The sequence below is a fragment of the Diadema antillarum genome, unplaced genomic scaffold, assembly GCF_040938485.1.
Source record: "Diadema antillarum isolate AM-2024a unplaced genomic scaffold, OU_Dant_1.0 seq00001128_RagTag, whole genome shotgun sequence".
Lineage (NCBI taxonomy): Eukaryota > Metazoa > Echinodermata > Echinoidea > Diadematoida > Diadematidae > Diadema > Diadema antillarum.
Window position 1 is genome coordinate 227034 of NW_027271941.1, and position 20128 is coordinate 247161.

The 20128-nt window shown below is 40.5% G+C and overlaps 1 protein-coding gene across 1 annotated transcript; it reads left to right on the forward strand.

The window, feature by feature from the left end:
- The first annotated feature begins 1366 nt into the window (after positions 1-1366).
- Positions 1367-19001, forward strand: LOC139744002 (myo-inositol 2-dehydrogenase-like). Its single transcript, XM_071654469.1, has 7 exons — positions 1367-1611; positions 3950-4020; positions 4746-4854; positions 6963-7090; positions 8257-8480; positions 16948-17113; positions 18617-19001. Exons 1-7 carry the CDS (start codon positions 1367-1369, stop codon positions 18736-18738), a joined length of 1065 nt encoding a protein of 354 aa, XP_071510570.1. The 3' UTR covers positions 18739-19001.
- The last annotated feature ends 1127 nt before the right edge of the window (positions 19002-20128 follow it).

A 20128-nucleotide genomic window follows, 5' to 3' on the forward strand; every position in this document is an offset into this window, starting at 1 on the left:
CCCATCGATCCATACGACATGCCGGTCCTGACATCTGGAATTCTCTTTCTCATGAAGTGCGATGGTGCCAATTATAAAATGGGTTCAAGAATGTAGCCAATTGGAAGCACTGAAATGAGTCACATGTGCGTGCATTAATTTCTCACTAACATGCATGGCCTGACGTCATAATGTTTACACTAGCAGCGTGCACTCAATCAGTTGTTACAAGTGCGTCGCGCGCTACTATACGCACTGTCAATCCTGTAAACCACTTCTAGTTCGGGCTGCCGGCAGGCCTTTCTTGTGTGCATAACATGTGTGGTGTACGTATACTCTTATACGTACAGTATGTGCGGGATTTCCGAGTGCGACGTGCGTAAATTTTTGGGACGAACATCTTCGGACATCTTGACTCTTGAGCGAGTGCTACATGTAGCTGACTGGTATTGACCCACAAAGATACGTGAAAAATGCTGTTAGTTTTCGACCCATTTTATAAAACAAATGATGCACAGGATTATTTCGTGGCGTTAGTGGAGATGCCTCCACTAACGCACTCTATCCTGTGCATCATTTGTATATCAAAGCATACTTTTAGAAGACTAGTAAAGAATACCCTTCTTTGCAAATATGTTTAAACTATACCATTTGCATGGTTCTTGCCTGCTGTCTTGCCCCAGGTTCACAGGTTTATTTTGTCATAAAAATGTACACTACGTACATAATAGCAGCGAGTCTTTCTATGTTAGTTGTTACCAGAATTGTCAATCTTGTATACCTTTAACTACCATGATGTAGAGTATCCCTCTCCTTATCTCTTCCTCTCACTTTTCTTTTTCTCTCCTTATCTCTCATCTTTATCTATGAACAAATTGAACGCGCATATTACATTTTTTAAAATGATGTTTATGTACATAATATGTGTACGTTATCCATACTGGACGTCCCAGTCAAGCTTTTCAAAGCTTATGACGATCCAGACAAAATGTGTAATATGTTTCATGTACAAACTATGTGCATATTTGTGAATAATGTACAGTGTATGTATATATGCATTTTGTGAATAAATCAAATCAAATCAAATCAAAATCAAATCAAAAGCGCGACCAAGCCCAGCAGTGTAAACTAACAAAATTGCGCGGCTCGGCCGTGGCTCGGCCTAGCCCCGTGCTGTAAACGGGGTCCTAGTGTTCGCCTCTTGGGCTGTGTGACTTTTGGGTGCTGGTCTCATAGGATGACCCCAGATCCACTGGTTCTCCTTTTCTGCATACCATTTTTTGATTACCTAATTTGGAAGACAGTTTTACATTGATTTTATGAAGTTATGTGTGTACTTTTTTTGTTCATTTGTTTTAAAATATGCTCTACATAGCATTCTACAGTGATGGAAAGTGTGAACCACAATACAGCGACTAACGGCAGCCGGCAGAAAGTTGGCGTCGCTCTCTTTGGCATCGGCCGAGCGGGCCTCATTCACGCCAGGAATCTGGTAAGAAATCCCAGGGTGGAGCTCAGGTGGATTGTGGAGGAGAACGTGGACCTCGCGAATGGCTACATCGAGGAGCTGTATCTCTCTGACACCCGCGTCGCGACCAGCAGTGGGGTCGAGGCGGTTTGGAATGATGAGAAGTGAGTTTGATTGGAGTGATGTGGTGTCAAATCCGATGTGTTTTCATCCAATCAGTCCGAGAACCCTCAAACTGAAGACTGTTTTAATTTTTACAACACCAAAAATGATGCTAGATAAACTGCTAGGTATTTATGAGCAATGCTGCACGCTTGCACTGATCCGGCGGTCTAGACCAGTGAAATTCACCATCAGACCAGTTACTTTTCCAAGAATGGATAAGTAAAAAAAAAAAAATAGAAAAAGTGGGTACCTGGTACTGGTCTGACAAATAGGTCAGAACAGTGGAAAAAATGGGTTGTAATGAGCATCTCTGTTATAAGTATATAAAGTACATTTGTGAATGCACTGTCAAATTTGTTCATGTCAGATGAGGGGATGCTCTCCTGTTGTGACCTAATTCGCAGGGTGGGGTGGGGGGGGGGGAGGGTTGGGGGACCAGAGTGAGAGCCACTTTTTTACATTTTCCTCTTCTTCAAAAGGCAATGGCCTCGAGGTCCCTAGGGAATCCAGAGCTCCAAAGGTGTGGAGAATTTTTCATAAAACTTTTCCTCCCAAATCAGAAATGCATTGATTATTACATGCATCTATGCACTGTTGGAGGGAGTGTACTTTCAAGTTTGTTTTGGGCAGATCTGGCCCCCGCGGGGCTGGGACCTAACACTCTGGAGTTTGCCTGGAACGATACAGTGATAAAATTGCTGCAAAATCACCCGGGAATTTACTGGGGAGTTTGCCCACATAGCTGAGTGGTTTTTGTCGAGCCCACCGGTGGTGCAGGGAGACTATGGGATCGCCTGTGGTGTCTGTCCGTCCGTCGTCCGTCTGTAATGCTACAAAAACTTGAATAACTCTCTAAGAGAACTTCAATTTCAATCAAGCTTGGAGGGAAGAGTGGTTATACAAAGTTACACATTTTACTAAACATGAAGTACACCTCCTGGTCAAAGGTCACAGGCAGAGTCAATGAATTTTAGGGCCCAATGTTAAGATTTTACGGTGCATTTCGATTATGGCTCTTAACTTTTGATGTATACAGTGTATATGTCTATTTGTGACCAAACTTGGATGGTAGAAGGTCACCATAATGTCAAAGGTCACTGGCAGGGGTCAACAAACTTTTAGGGCTCAATGGTTAAGATTTTACGGCGTGTTTCAATTATGGCTCATAACTGTTGATCCCTATGTCTGTTTGTGACCAAACTTGGCTGGTAAATGTCCCTTGGGAAGTTGAAGGTCACCACAAGGTCAGAGGTCATAGGTGGGGTCAATGAACTTCTTGGAGTTAGAAAATATTAATTTCTTGAACGCGAATGGGCGAGACGCATTTTGGCACTTGATTTGTTCATACTGCATACTACTGCGGGATACAGCGGTACAAAATTTGCTATAAAAGCATGAAAGGGGTATTAGGTTTGATATAGTTCCAAATTCAGTGGGTTTGTGGGTCTCTATGACCTGTGATTGGTGATTAAATATCAAAACCATTTCTTGTCCCATATTATGTATGACATAGTGCTTGAGTAATACTGATTTTGCTTACTTGTAAAGTGTAATTATTTGATGTATCATACCCATACCCTTGCTGGACATAGGGGCCTACATAAAATGGAGGTCCCGTGTATGAGAGAGTGACAACTTATGCACGTAAAAGATCCCGCTTCATTCATTCATCGCAAAGAGCAGGGTGTTTAACCCGGTGAAGTGGTCCCACCTCACATTCAACTAACCCCATGGAAGACCAGCTTTTAATAACATAGCTTGATATGGGCTATCCAGCCATCTTCTTAGATGGAAATGAACAAACAAACAAGCAAACAAACCTGTATATCATAGAAGTTTTGACAAACTATAATTCTATATCTCCCTCTATAATTCTCACTCCAGTTTCAGATCGGGGGGGGGGGGGGGGGGGGATGGTTTAAGGTGGTTTTTTATTTTTGTTTTTGTTTTTGTTTTTGTTTTGTTTTTGTTTTTTTGCTTGTGAGCAGATTTGGGGAGAGAAAGGGCAGCCAAAAATTGGAAGACTTTTCTTGTTTTGTTTTGTTTTTTGCTTGTCATGACCCATCATCATTTTGTCAACCCCACCCCACTTTAAGCCAAAAAGCTAGATATGCCCCACCCCTTGCCTGCATTCATGGGGGCATTTCATGAAGGAACTTGTCGGATAAAATGTCCGACAAGTCAATTATATGCGACAAGTTCAGAGAAATCAGCCAATCAGACTAAAGAATTTCTCAAAACTTGTCGGATAAAAGAGACTTGTCAGATATTTTATCCGACAAGTTCCTTCGTGAAATGCCCCCCATGTCTCTGTCTGTCTTATCATCTTCTCACAAGGACTGCAGCCATTGTAGTGTGCGTCCCAACGTTTCTCCACGAGAGTCTGATTCTTGCTGGACTCAAGGCGGGTGAGTTGTCATGCTTCCTCTCCCCTTTATATGTACCATACTATACAGAAAACAATCAGATCAAGGACCAAAAACAAATAAGGGGCTGGTGCAGACGGGCCCCCGGTGAAGCCCTACTTTACAGTGCTCAATCAATGGTGTTGTGCAGTCTGCTTGGCAGTAGACACGTATACATGACTACACGACAGCTAGTGTGGAGATTCATTAATTTGTTGTAAGACATGCTTGTCATTGAAGCGTTGCAGTGATTGCACATGTTGTTCTCTGTTTGCTTCTGTGTGTGGATATGTGCATCTTTTTTCTTTTTCTTCTTCTTCTTTGGGGGGGGGGTGGGGGTAGACATCAACAATAACAACTACAGAGCTCTGTATGATGATTAGGGGGCAAGATAAAGCTCACTCAGATTTAAACGGAAAAATGCAGTTTGAATAATGACTTCACATAATTGTCAAGTGTCACAAGGGTGGAGCTGATGGATATTTTTAGCAGTTTTATTACAGTGTTTTGTGTATTTATTGGCTTGCTTCTTTTTCCTAACCCATTGAGGACGAGCACCGAGTATACTCGGGCAAGTGTCTAAGGGAAATGCTTTTGGTAGCATTTAAGCAGTCCATTCTCAAAGGGTTAAATTATCATTTGATATTCTGATAGCCTCATAACCACGAGCTGTCCCACTCAGCCCAGCATGTGGATTTACATGTCTATTACAATTTGTTCCCATGTAGGTAAGGCAGTTTTCTGTGAGAAGCCAATCTCTTCCTCACTCACTCAGACCAAGCAATGCTACCTCAAGGCCAAGGAAGTCGGGAAACCTTTGTATTGCGCCCTCAACAGGTAATTTGTAATCAGTGTACGACCAGTCCTACAAATCCTCTCATTAATGTAATGAAGATGGTAATGGAGGTTTCAGGAAATGTTACTTACAAAAGTAATAAATGTTTCTTTTAAAGGGGCATAGTCCCGGTAGTGTAGAGGGCGCTGTTGATGATACTGCCGATCAGCGTTAGCATTGATACGAAGATTACTGAAGTTGAGCTGTCATCAAGAGTAAAGTGAGTCGGTGTTCCTAAGTAACGTTGCCTTCGTTGTCTTCTCTGTGCATCGCGCAGTCTGTAGTAATGCCAGGGTGCGTGCATATGTGCTTGTTATTATGACATCACAAAAGAAGTTTGCTAAAGCTGTCATCCCCCTCAGCCGAATCATGAGCCGAACTGTGATCCGACCACTGACTACAGTAAATCGGACTTCTTAGGACTCGGGGAAGTGGGCCAAAGTGTGAGCGCCAAAGAGGAGTCGATAGCGTAGGTCTCATTAGGAAACTTGCGCCGTGCGCCCACGTACGCATTTGACTAAAACACGAGGACCATGCACCTTTAATAGAATTTATATCTGTTTGCTTTGATTGTAAATAAGTGACAAATTGTCCCAGCGTAAACCTCCCCCCCCCAAAAAAAAAAAAAAAAAAAAAACCCACAGTGATTATGCGCAATTTGTCAGTAAGTTGCAATAAAAGACCCCCCCAAACCCCCCCCAAAAAAACAAACAAACAAACAAACAAACAAACAAACAAACAAACAAACAAACAAGCAAACAAACAGTGCCAGCACCATTTTTTTTTTTTTGGGGGGGGGGGGGGGGGGGGCTCATGCAGGCTCATATAAGTATGTATGCAGTGGTGCATTATAATCACTAGTTATATTGAAGGACTTTTGCAAGAGTTCCAGTAACAAAGTAAGTTGTTGCTCTTCCCCTCCCTCATATTTCAGAGGTCAGAGGTTTGTAGGTCTACCTGTATTAAAGTCTGGCTCATATCAGGGGCTACAAGTTAGGGGCCGTACTGAAAAAAACAAAATGAGATCCATCCCCTACCCACATCCTTCTTAGGTGTATGTATGCATACAAAACACACACAAACTCACTGGCATTCACACATTTTCAGACGCACATTCCTACAATCGTACACACACACACACAGACTTGAAGATGTGTTGGGCTAATCCCTACGAAAACGAGAGTGGAAAGTGGGCTGGGCTGAGTGCATTCTTTAAACCCTTTTGTCAAAGAACCAACAAAGAATAATGTAACACACAGAAGAGAGAGAGAAAGAGAGAGGCACACACACTATAATACACTGAGGTGTGCGCACACATACACACAGAGTAGTGTAGAGCAAGTCCAAGTGTTAACTTACATCTCTACCTCACAAACACAGTTTGTGCTGCCCCAGATCTACAATGTATTTACCTCTTCCCAGGAAGGTGTATCCTTGCTCTTTCCCTTTTTGTATATCTGTCAATGCGTACACAGGAAGATTACATAATAGCAATATTTCCTTACATCGTTTCACGCGTGCCACTTTACCCTGTGCCATGATTGAATTATTCCTTTTAAGATCTGAGTTAATCACTGACCTGATAATATGAGTCTTTTCTATTGCTACCCTTTTGAACACCCATATATTGTTAGTGGGGTTACAATACCTTGTATCGTGACCTTGTATCTACAAAGTGTCAAATGTTCAGGGGAGCAAAAAACATGGCAGCCAAAGCACTATATCAAATGGGATAGCCTTTCCTTTGGCATGCCATAGCGGCTTCATTTTTAGGGTAAGACAGCTTGGATTTGGAAAGGACATCACTAAACTGATTATCTGATCATTCATCCGACAAAGTCATTTTCACTAAAATTTAAGATACAAGGTCTTGTCAGCCCAGCGATGACATGCTCTCTCTATATCTCTCTATATATCACTATATCTCTCTCATTCTCTTTTTGTCTTCTGCCCCATCCCTCGATGTCATGGCAACACTCTCCCCCCCCCCCCCAAGCCCCATCCTCCCTGTCTATCCCGTATCGATTGTCTCCCAGTAAAATCATTTACTCTCCGTCCATCCATATGTCTATTTAAACTGCCCGTCTGTCTCCTTCCGCTGCGACCACAGGCGATTTGACCCGGCCATCCGGAAGCTGAGGAGCCGAGTCCTGAAGGGTGAACTGGGGCAGGTGCAGTGCATCAAGACCACCTCCAGAGACGCCCCCTTCCCACCCGCCCAATACCTCAAAATTTCAGGTTTGCACCCTTTTTTCCGTCCAATACCTCAAAATTTCAGGTTTGCATCCTTTTTTTACAGCCTCATTGCGCCTTCTGGCAGTGTTGAACAAGATTGCGTTTTTCCATTTTGTGTACAAAAGTAGGTATTACTGTAAAACCAGAAGTGTTCCCATGCAAGTCAATCTAGCGAGAACCAAGATTTGTGAAATGCATGCAAAAGTTTTTGTCAGCACTGTATACATTGAATGTAAGTGGCAATTCGTAAAAAATTAATGCCACGATAAAGGCTGTCTGCTCCAATTAGCAAAATTTTCATGTAGCAAATATTTGTGGTTTTATAGTAATCTGTCTGATTCGTGCTCATCGAAGTACTTTACGCCCCTGCCATGAAGTTCAATTTGGTGGATGGTGTATTAATAAGAATCCTTTGAGTTTCCAAATGAAACTTGGCACATAATGTATGTGTGAGTAGATGGAGCAGTGTCTACTAGCTTTTCCTATCCTATCAATCTTGCAAACATGTCATTTCAATTTCTTGCCAATCATGTGACACTTCTGTGTCACATTGTAAAGATGTAGTATAGACCTATTGACAAGAAAAATGTAAGAAAACAGAGACATACCATGCAGCATTTCTACTTCTTTTTTAATGATTTCTACTTATTATATAATTTTCTAGTTATTCTTCAATAATTTTCATCTATCAATATTTCATGCGCAAAAACCAAACGAGGAATACTCTACAGGATATGGGAAAGTTAAGGATCTTAAATCTTCGTTCGCAAAGCAAAGCCATACTACTATACTATGGGAAAGTTACATGACAAAAATGAAGTTGGATATTTTTTTTTCCATTTCCTAGCCAAAACTGACTGTCAAATCTGTAGTAAAATATGGCTGTGATCCTGCCGATAGCAATCAGGGGACCGTTTCATGAAACTTTTTGTCAGTGATTTACACTGACAACTGTTTAAAGCTACTGAAATCCTTGCGTCTGATTGGCTGATAGCAAATTTGTCGGTGAAAACCTCCGACGAACTCGTTGATGAAACGCCCCCCAGGTTTGTGGTGGGTGTGAAGAAGATTGATGTAATGGGGTGCTCCACAGACCTCTGTCTGTTCTCTTGTTTTCTTTGATATGACCGTCTTCATGCTTTCGTGCGCTCACTTTGATACGACCGTAGGCGGTTTCTTCCACGACTGCGCCGTGCACGACATCGACCTCATCTGTTGGATTGTAGGGGAGCGCCCCGACACCGTCTTCGCGCAGGGCCACGCCTTCCACGACTGCATCCGGGAGATGGACGATGTGGACCAGGCCAACATCACGCTGAAATTCCCGAGCGGTATCATGGCAACCATCGACATCAACAGGGAAGCGGTGTACGGCTATGACCAGAGACTGGAGGTGAGACGGTGTCCAGATTTGCAAACAAATTTTTGTGATACTGTAAAACCAGATGTATTCACGGCACTTTTTTTTTTTTTTAACAGTTTCAGCATTTAAAAATATTTTCCTTAGACAGTAATGTTGGTCACAATCATATCATGGTATGTAAATTGATATGGTATGATGTCATTTGCTAACAAGTCCCCTCAGATAAATAGCTGTGCTCTGATTAACAATATTAACATAATTGCATTAACATTTCATGATTACCACCTTCAGCATAGACTTGTTCTGACCCTTACACTGTCCAATCATGCAAAATATACACAATTTTGTATTTCATAATAATCATTCTATTCTTATAAAACTTTCTCGATTCTATTCAGTGCATTAACTCATGTTAATAACATTTCATGAGTGATGTTTATTTGACATTAATCTGGAATTACCATTATAAGATTCAAATTTCCCCAAATGACTAAAAAAGAAAAAAAAAAAGAAAGAGGAGGAGATTTTGTTCCAAGGTCAGGGAAATAAATTTATCGATAAAATAAAGAAATCTTTCTCCAATTTATATCTGTTTTATTCTTGTCTACATTGTCTTGACCATTCCTGTTTACTTTGCTACTCTTTATCACACGTACACTGTATGTTTAATGTTTTGGGCATATTGTTTTTTTCTTCTTCTTCTTTTCATTTAAAATGCCAAATGATTAGAGCCAGGTAAACCTATATTTACCACTGACACATCATTCTGCTCAACAATTCTATCCACTGTACATAGGTCATTTAGGCACGCTATTCCTCACTTTAAAGCGTGGAAGTTGAGCCCAACATTCATGCATTCCTGAGAGAAGAAGGTAAGGAGTGTTTCTCTCTTAAGGAAAAACAAAACAAAAACAAAACCAACAACAGCAACCTCCCACACCCACCCACCCCCCCAAAAAAAACAAACAAACACACAAACAAATAAAAAAACAGAAACAATTCCAAAGTCCCCCAAACATAGGTAGTGTCATTCGCTGGTTGTCTCCCCAGCAGGTGTGCGGTCGGGTACATCTGCATCTGCAAAGACCTCACCGTTTGTGTCATTTGTTTGTTTGTTTGTTTGTTTTGAGAGATGGTCACTGCATTGCTGCACACTCCATCCATTTGAAACGTGCTAATGTGTGAATGTTCAGCATTTAGTGTTTTGTTTTGTTTTGTTTTCAGACAAGGATACTCCCAACTTGACTCTTTTTCTTCATGATTGACTCTTTCAAGTATCTCATTGTCAATGTAGTATACATCAGAATTCTGAATATTGAAAAATCACCTTAAAATTGTGCAGTGGGAAATTTTCACAACATGACAATTAGCAGAAAAATCTAAAAATCACACATTCATAAATCAAATATTTCTTTTATATCACAGAATTCTATCAATTGGTACAAACTTGACACTGATGCATGCTGGCAGTATGAACTTTGAACAAAGTTTGGTCTAACCATCTCCTATGTACCCTTCATGTGCCTACTGTAAAATGAGGAATGTTCGCATGCATTTTAATTTCGCGAATTTCACGAGCGCCAAGATTCGCGAAATTAAGATGCATGTGAAAGTTTTTGTCTGCACTGTGCATTCAATGCCAATGACAATTTGCGAAAATTTCACGCCACGGAAGAAGGCCATCAGCTCTGATTCGCGAAATTTTCATGCCACGAATATGTTATGTTTTACAGTAATGTGGAGGTACGGTATAACTACCACTTATTAACTCTTAATGTGCCAGGCCCAAAACCCCTAACGTGCCAGAGGTTTTTACCTAACGCCAGAACGTTTCGATGCTGCACTGACAATGAAATTTAAAACCGCCATATCTCTGAAACTATTGACTGTTTTGAATTGAGTTCTACACAACATATATCAAGAAATGTTTGTTCTTTCATGTCATGTAGTCATTTTGGCATAATATCTATCTGAACCTGAAATATTGCAGAAATAATTGATACATCAGAAAAATTATTAGCAATTTCTGTGTAGTATGGAAAAAAAAAGAGTCAGTCATGTTTTTTCTTCAATAGAACGCTCCCTTGACTCTGTGAGAAAGTTTTAGAGCAACATCTCCTCTTTCAAATGATAACAAAATTGCGTTCTAGAATTGTATGGTTCCAAAGATACTAGCTGTTTATTTTGTCTCAGCAATTTCTCTTTCTGCCTCAGTAATTCATTCCCAAATTTGAGTCCTTTAGTCCCAGATCCTGTATTTGAAACTAAAGTGATTGTCCCGGGCCCTGGAAGAGTGTCTTTTGTCCACTTGAGAAGGAAGAGCCTACTAATCCTTCTTTTGTCTAAGCGGACCACGGGCGCCGGTACTCTATTGAAATTAGCAGGTCTTTGTCCGCGCGCAATTCCTATGCTAGCGTGGGGACGATTAGTGACGTTCACCAAAACAAAAGGATGAGAGACTTGACCGACGACCCTCTTTGAGGGACAAAATCAAAAGAGCTTCCCGCAGGACAGCATCCAAGCGGAACAATGCGACTGGAACCGCATAGACAATACACGCAGAATCAATAGCATACACACGTGTGGTTTACCAATGAGACTTTTGATCCATACACATCTCGCAGAGGGTGCGCTCGCTGCGGATTTTCCCGACACGAAAAAAATACATCTAGCTGAAAAATCGTGTAATTACTCAAAATTTTCTAATGTAAGCATGCTCACATTTTTAGTGGAAACGATGGCTATGCTAATCAGCTACCACTACATATCATTGGCAGTTTCTTGGTGTAACACATTACGGTACCAGAAGAACTTAAATGATCAATGTTTTTCTCGCTCTTCTTAGTCGCCGATCGGCGACCATGGCACGTCAGGACTAAGGTCGCCGTTCGGCGACCATGGCACGTTAAGAGTTAAACTATTCTTAGTGGCATTCAAGTAATTCTACCCCTAACCAAGAGATTAAACTAACCCAAAGCGATAAATCCTAACAGATGAAGGTCTCAGTGTTTAGATGCAGACAGCCTACTGTACAGTATGGCCCCCCCCCCCCTCAAAAAAAAATTACAATCGGATTTTCGCACCGATAACTTCCGATGTGATTTAACGAAACCATCTTAATGCTACTTCAGAGTCTGAAAATACAACATCTTAGCTGTATTATGCAGAAAACCCCATTCAATTTGGTTGAGTGGTCACAGAGATGTCTATCATTGTAATGCATGTCATCTTCCAAGTTAGGCACTTGGATGCTCTTGGAGCTGCATAATGTGTGAATACAGTAGACAGAATTTGGAGGGAAGGGATTCCCGACATACTCTACAAAACTCCTCATTTCTCTTTGACCACTGGAGCAAATCGGATGGGGTTTACTGTAGGGTGTGGGTAATAAGTTATAGTTTCAAACCCTGAAATTGTACTTGGATTGATTCACTATTTTTAAAGTTATCATTGCGGAGGGTCCCGTTGTAATCTTTTTTTGACATATGGTAGTGTACCAATGGAACAGTCCCCTGTGAAAACTGCAGACAGGCTATTATAGTGTAGCAATGGAACAGTCCCCTGTAAAAACTGCAGACAGCCTACTATACAATAGTAGTTAAGCAATGGAACAGTCCCCTGTGAAAACTGCAGACAGCCTACTATAGTTTAGCAATGGAACAGTCCCCTGTGAAAACTGCAGTGATGCAATAAGGATTAATAGGATGACATCTTCAATATTTACAGTATACAGATAAAGGACCGCTTTTTGGGGGCATTGTTGATATTATTGGCCCACCTTATAGGGATCTCAACTCCATGCTACGACCTTAGGAGCTTGCTGCGGGGGTCACAGCATGGAGTTAAAATCCCAAGGAGCAATGATATTGACAATTCCCCAAATAAAAGCAGTCTAAATCTGTTTTATGATATACTGAATATATTGTACATAGCCAATCATGGTTGTGCTAGCCAGTTCACTCATCAGGCAGTGCCATAGACAAGGGTCGCGTTGTGCGCTATGGAAGTCGAGCGTTTTCAGTACATGTACACATGTATGAGTGTATACTGCACAGGTACATTGTCGCACCATAAAGAGGGCAGTTTTAATAGTGCTGTGTGGTGGTTTAATGTTGGGCAGTTTGGAACTATGAGGCTGCAGGTAATCATTGAATCTGTGTAAAAAAAATCAGAATCAAGAATTTATCGATGAGAAAAGACTCAGGAACCATCTCTACCAGTCAGCGAAGATCATGCTGTTGGGCATTTTGATGAATAAACAAGACATGGAAGAGGTTGAATCATATGGACCTTGGTCTTCAGACTCTTGTTTCCATCCTCGTATCATTGTAGTTGGGTGCGTTTGAGCGCTCTCCTAAAGTTAGTTGTACCGCACCGTACCCATGCCAGAGGAACGCTCAAACGCTCCTTAATTGTACCCTACCATACTGAACTGAGCCAAAAGAGAACCTGCTCCAAAAGGGTACCAAGCGTTCCAAAAGTTTGCATGTGAAGAAAGCACATAATATGCATGTATGTCATAATGCAAAGAGTTCATTCTCTTTGTTCGGGACATCTGTAAGGAGTTTGAGTGCACCAGGTGAATGACCCTCCTGCTACGAAATGCGTGACCCCCTCTAAAAATAACTCGCGAGGTACGTTTTCTCCACAAAGCGCTCAAACGCTCCAAATCTGGCACAGTTCAGTACGGTATACTTCAGTTCAGTTTGCTGTGGTTCGCTTAAGAGCACTCAAATGCACCCATTGATTTGATGTGATGTCACAAATATATATTTTTATTACCTCCGCCAAGGGAGGAGGTTATGTTTTCGTTACTGTTGGTTTGTTTGTTAGTTCGTTAGTTAGTTCGTTCGTTTGTCCGTGTGCAAAATAACTCAAAAAGTAGTTAACGGATTGGGATGAAACTGACAGGAAGGGTTGAGAATGACACAAGTAACAAACGATTAACTTTTGGTAGTGATCCGATAACTTTTTTGGAAATTATGAAGGATTTTTGATATTTTGGCAGGTAGGGTCAATGAACTTGGGAGTTCAGGCTGCGCGTATTTGAGGTTTGCATGCGCGCACTAAGGCGCATGCTCTAGTTTCTGCTAGGGCGAGGCGCACTGTGCAGCTGAGGGTTTATGACGTAACAAAGGCTTCTATTTTGGGAAATCGGGTGGCTTTCAGCACACAATGCTATAAGTACGTATGGGTGGAAATCACTGATCTCTGTGGAAGAACAAGATCAGTGCGGGTGGAAATGAGCTGCATGCTTGGCGGAGGTCTGCGCTCTCAGAGTGCTTCTCTAGTTCACTTTGTGACATGTAGTAAATGTTTTAGCTGCATATATCCAAGGCACTTCTTTTTTTTTGGGGGGGGGGAGGTCGGAGAAAATCAAACATCTGTGCCTCTAAACACAAAAACAACAGAAAAGGGGCTACACTACATGCTTGAATTCTTGTGGAAAGTATGGGTCTCTTGTGAAAGTGGAACAGCATAGAACTTCAATGGAAAGGTAGTTGTATAAGCACAGTAATTACTGAACTTGTGAACCTCCAACGCAAGCAGGAAAACACACTGATAATGCCATCACATGTCATGGCTGGTGTTCATGTCCTCAAGAGTGAACTGAACCATATCATTCGTAGCCAGATTAGGAGCGTTCAAACATTTTATGGAGTCGCAAATTATTTTTGGACTCGAGTCAGAGGGGTCACAAGTTTTGAAGTAATGAGGTCATTCACATTACACGCTTTGTTTTATACACAGTACTGCAATACAAATGTTACATACAAAGAGAATCACACCTTTGTATTTTGACATGGTATGTTACACTTTTCTCATGTCAACAACTTCTGGTATGGTAGGCTTTTAGACTAGTCTGGGCTTGAGCACTCTCACTCACTTTATGGCGAGGGATGGTACAGGGAATAATTTTCTGGGTGTTGTATCTCAATTTGCTACATGTAGTTTTGCTCTACTGCTGCACAAAATATCTTATGTGTAGCAGTTTTCTTCCATAAATACAAAAGTGTACAGGATGCCATTTGTAATTATTCATGAGCTGAAATAACTAATCGAATTGAGTGGGAAAATTATTTCCTACAGTACGGTATGGTACCTTTGGAGTACAGATCACCGGGAAGTGGTCCTCTTGTAGCAGGGTAGGGCCTACACTTTAGGAGTGTTTGACTTCATGCTCCTTTGACGTATGTATAATGTGCCATGCCTTTTTAAAAGAGAGTACTCAAAGGCGCTAATAACATTAACTGCAGGGGAGACCTTTTTTTTTTTCAATTTATGGGTGAAACGGCAAACATTGCTATATGGTAATCTACAGTTCTCTCAGTTATCTTGTGCTTTGGTAATCTAGAGTAACAGTAGTTATTATGAAAGCTTTAGGGCAATGTTGATGCATAGTATGTTTGCTTAATTTGAACCCTGTAGGTGTGGTGTATGTTTTGTAAACATCGAGACTCTTTAATACTCCATCTGACCTCAAAGCTGTTTATTTCTCTTTAATATGTCCACCATCACTTTGACCAGTATGCAATGTCTGTTGTAAACACACATTTATTACTGTGTATGTATCCGGTAGATTGAAGTGTCTGCATATACAGTCAGCAGTGAATACAGTGCACTCTTGTTGTAACAAAATTCTGGTTACAACGAAGTAAAAATTCAGGCCCACAACAATATGAGCCCTATATTATTTTATCGTTTATTTTTTTAGTTATTGCCATTCCGGAGGTCTTCGTTTTAATGGGAGTCCACTGTACATACCACTGTAATGCATCCATTGACTGGGATGCATGGAAACAGTTTGGCTTCATTCCAATCTCTTGACATAGCCAAACCCCAGACGAGACAGCTTGGTGTGCATTTAGGATTTAGGTTTAATCAAACCTGAGGCAAACACATCATTTGATAACAGTACACCAGGGCTGAGTGTGTAGGCCTACTGTCAGAAATGCCAGCTCATCCATGGTCCTCAAAATCTACACAATTTAAGTGTGCAAGCCGAAAAGCCAATAGTTCATATCGTCGGGTGCCCGTGCATTGGCCGCTAACGCAATACAAATTGTATTGCGGTAGCGGCCAATGCACGGGCACCCGACGATATACCCTATTGAAGAGTACAAGTCAAATACTAGTACTTTTAACAGTATGTCTAGACGTGTTTGTCAAAAACATTTCAATTTGTTTACCAGGGGAAAACAATAGCTTGTATTTTCTTTTTTCACCACCAAGCCATTAATTTATTTAATTTTTACGTGTCCATGTGAATTTTTATATTTCTCTTTGACAATTTTGTATAAAGCTTTCACTTATATCTCTCCAACTTAATGCTTCTTCAACAGTTGCTCCCCCCCCCCCTGCATTTTGAGAAATACCTATACAAATATGAAATTGATAAGCCCCACCACCACCACATTTTGGATTCTTTAAGAAAAAAAAAATGGGAAAAAAGAAATCAGAAAAAAGAAATCAGGGGAAAAAAATTACAACACCTGTACTTGCCAAAGTTTTGTCCATAGTTCCTTCCTGTGTAAGGGGAGGGTTGGGATTTATTACAGGGAACCTTGCAACAAGCTGCTTGGGATGATTGAAATTTCCTTGTTATATCAGCGATGAAAACAAAAGAATAATGAAGGAATGAGACCTGCTGAATTACCTCAGTATAACAAGGTATCTCACCAGATCCAAACTCGTTATGATGAGATTCCAGTGCACATAAATAGATGAAATATTTTATTGTATTTGGGGATACATGTGTACTTGGCTGAAGTCAAGCTGGCAATGTACAATGCACTCCCATTTATAATGTACACGGTATAATAAGATTCCGGTTAAAACAAAGTAAAAATTCAGGATGCAACATTATCCGCTCTTTGTTTTTTGCTGTTTATTTGTTCGATTATAGCGAAATTTCAATATAACAAAAGAAAATTGCCAGTCCTGAGGACTTCGTTGTAAGAGGAGTTCAATTTATTTCAAAGTTTATCTTCTCTTCCCATTGGCAAGCCATACTCTTTGATTATTCTTTAGGCCTCATTCAGGCCTAGCACAAAGAAAAGTTAATGTCCCACAAGGCAGCTGTCATCTTTGATTTTCATTACTGGATGCATCCAGTAGAGATGAAGTGTTTATGTTTTGATTAGTATAAATGTGTAATGGTTATTTTGGTTAGGTTTTTTTTTAATGTCTTTTTTTCTCTATGATTCAGGCATCCCACACCGCTGTTTTTTGTATGGGATGCAAATGAAATGTTCATGCACAATGTTAACCCATTGAGGACAGGCCGATTTTGCTACAACATGCATTTCCCGTAGACACCTGCGCGAGTATACTCGGGACTCGTCCTCAGTGGGTTAAAATGTTGTGCAGTGAGCCACCCTGATTGTAAAACAGGACTTTGTATGGAGAATGTGGAAGGGCTGAATAGAGGGCTGCCATCTCAGACAGAATTGAGATGTGTTACATTCTCTCTCTACTCTGTGTCCCCCCTGAACAGGTGCTAGGGTCAAAGGGCATGCTGCAGACGGTCAACCAGGTGGACTCGCCGGTTGCCTTGCACAACGAGAAAGGCGAGAACATGGATGCGATCCAACCGTCCTTCCCAGAACGCTACAGCAGGTCCTACGTACTGGAGATGGAACACTTCCTCGACCTGGTTGAAGGTATGGAACCCTAAATTAATCCCATGAGGGCAATTACCCCCCAGTTAAATGCTGGTTAGTAATAAGGTTAGACACAGATTAGGTCTAATGTTAGGTTTAGTGTTATAGTTTGGGTTAGGGTTAGGATTAGGTTCAGGGTTGGGATTAGGATTAGGGTTAGGGTCAGGCGAAGGGACCGGAGTAATTGCCCAGGGGGTAAGTGCCCTAGACCCAAATTACTTCTCGCGTGTCTACAGTGGTTAGATTTTTGACGAATGACCCCATTTGCGAAAATCAGGCATATGGTTGCGGAGATTTAGCACATACTTATGACCAGCACAACAAAAATGGCAGTTTGCAATGATTTTTGTATTTACAGTACGCTGTATATTGGTTTTGGAAGAAGTATTGCTTAGAGAATGGTTTTTCTTTTTTATACTCAGATAACATCCTTTTGGACAATGATAAACCATTCTAGATAAAAACAAATGAAGAACAATATATGGAAATAAAAGAAAAATAAATGATGAAACAAAAAGTAAAAGTGTATAGTAATTGGGAAACAAAAACAAGAAAATTATCTAACAAAAGGGACTCAAGTTAGTGGATAAATAATTTTTTTTTAATAGTGTTGATAGTGGTGGTAAATAGCATAAGTGTTGGTGTCATCAGTAGATTTTAGTACCCAAATATAATTTTCATTCTTCATTGCTTTTGAGCATGCTGATTCATGTTTGATTCATAAGTCATATTTGATATTTTGCAAGTGGCTTTTATGTAGTTTGGTTGGAAGGGTGAAAAGAGAGAGACAATGGTGTTGATGAAATAATAGGGCTGGTAGGTTGAAGAACTAAGTCAAAGACCTCTGTACTTCAGCTATGAGTTTCTGATGGCAATAGGACTTTGTTGGAAGGGTAGTCAAAAGAAGGGTTGTGTGGATGCAATGAAAGGGATGAAATGTCATAATTAAACTCAATGGTTTCATGAGCTTAAGCTAGTGATTGTCATTTTCCACCCATAATAGAATCAAATACAGGTATAATTGTACACAGCTGGGTTGAACTGCTAGAGTGCTTTCAGATATTCTTGAAATGCAGTTGGGGGGTGAGATGCAGTAAGATGCAAATGGGTTGTCTTCTTCTTCTTGTAGAGTCACTACGCAGAATGGACTGTTATAATCTTCCAATCCAATGTTGGATGCACTGCCTGGCACAGGGCATTACAAAGCTGTCAGATCTTCTTGTGCGCAAGGCTCTGGTAAACGTGGACAGGCAAGGAGATGATGCATAGTCTGCTCCTGATATTCTCCACACAGGCAGGTTGTGTCATCATTCTCACTATACCCCCACTTTGCTAGGTTAGATTTGCAGCAGCCGACAGCACTTCTTAGACGATTGCACCATGTCCAGGAAGGCCATGCCTCACTGGAGCCTGATGATGCAAATGAGTAGTAACACATTTTTTTTTTTTTTAAATCAAGTACTCATCTTTATTAATATTACCCTTTTCCCACTTGTATTACAGGCAAAACAAAGGAGATTGAAGTCACTATGGAAGACACGCTATGCACATCCTGGATTGCTGATCTCTGCGAGAGCTCTATGCATGAAGGAAAACTCATGAAATTCACTGAGCCTGTCTGCTAATTCAGCTTCATCTCCCAAAGAGGAGATTTTTTATATGTACTGTGTAAGCCGTTATTTTCGCGAGGTTTAATTCTCGAGAATTTAGAGAATAACTGTTAGACTGCGAATTTAACAATACCCGAAAATGTCGTCCATGCGCGAGTGTGATAGTGCACTTACGACAGCTTCATGTCAATTCGCGAAAATAGCATCATGCAAAGATGTCCATGACCTCATAATTTGCGAAAATAACTGTACGTGAAAATAATGACTTATACAGTATATGATCAGATGGAGCCCTATTTTGAAGAGGGTTGATGTACAAGTGTATATTAACCTTTTAACAAGGTGATTTTGTAGGTCCCAAGTCTGTATATTTCTTTTTGTTTTTTGCCTTCTCATATAGTGAGAAATATAATACATTTGTATAACAAGGTGGTTCTCAAGGTGGTTTTTAAAGGTCCTTGTGATAACAAGTTTCCCCTCTGTGTGATTGCATGTGGGTGATTTAAACCTTTGTTGATTATAATGCTCCATCTTGAGTCATACAGAAGCTTTGATATTATATATTTTTCCATTGCCTCAGGTGTATATAATCTTTCCAAATCTAATGCAGTTGTAACCTATTTCTTTCACTTGAGAAAATTGTGCAAAGCTACTCAGTGGCACAGCAATGCATCATGGGAGTCAATTCTAATCATTTGATGATCCTCTTGATGTAATCTCATGCTCAGTATAAAGTTACAACAAATTTCTGTGTATCAGATTGATTGGAATCAGTTTAACATTATATAAACGAAGTATAACTAAGTTTGAATGAAAAACACTCTGGTAATGAAATTCTTGAAAGTGAAACTTTCTGGTGGTTTTAGAGCAGGAGGCTGCAAACCAATCTGTAACTTCTTTCCTTGTACACGTACAATGTATCACTTTGAAACTTCTTAATGAGTTTAGTTACCTTCAGAAGATGTTTCAGCAGAAACGTTGCCATAAAAGATGCTATTTGTCACTTTTTCATCGACGAGAATGAAATGTGGAAGTAGGCAAAAGGTTTTATGTACTGATGTGTCAACAGAGTTTCAAAGTCTTCCTGATTCGGTAGGAATGTTCCTGAAATCGTCAGTGTCTCTTCTTATCTCGAGAAGAGAGTAGGAAAATCTCTGTTATTCGGGAATAATTTGACCCTGCTGAAATGTGTGAAATGCACAAATGTCATCCTTATTGCTCATTAGAATCTCAGGGATTTTGCTTTGTGAATATTGGCAATCCCATGTCTAGTCAGAACGAATGAAGTTGTAGCAAAAGGTGTGAGAGACATTCATGCCTCTCACACTATGGAGATATGTGCATGTGATAAACCCGGTACATTACAGAGAAAAGTGTTTTTAATATACATATATAATTTTGTGTG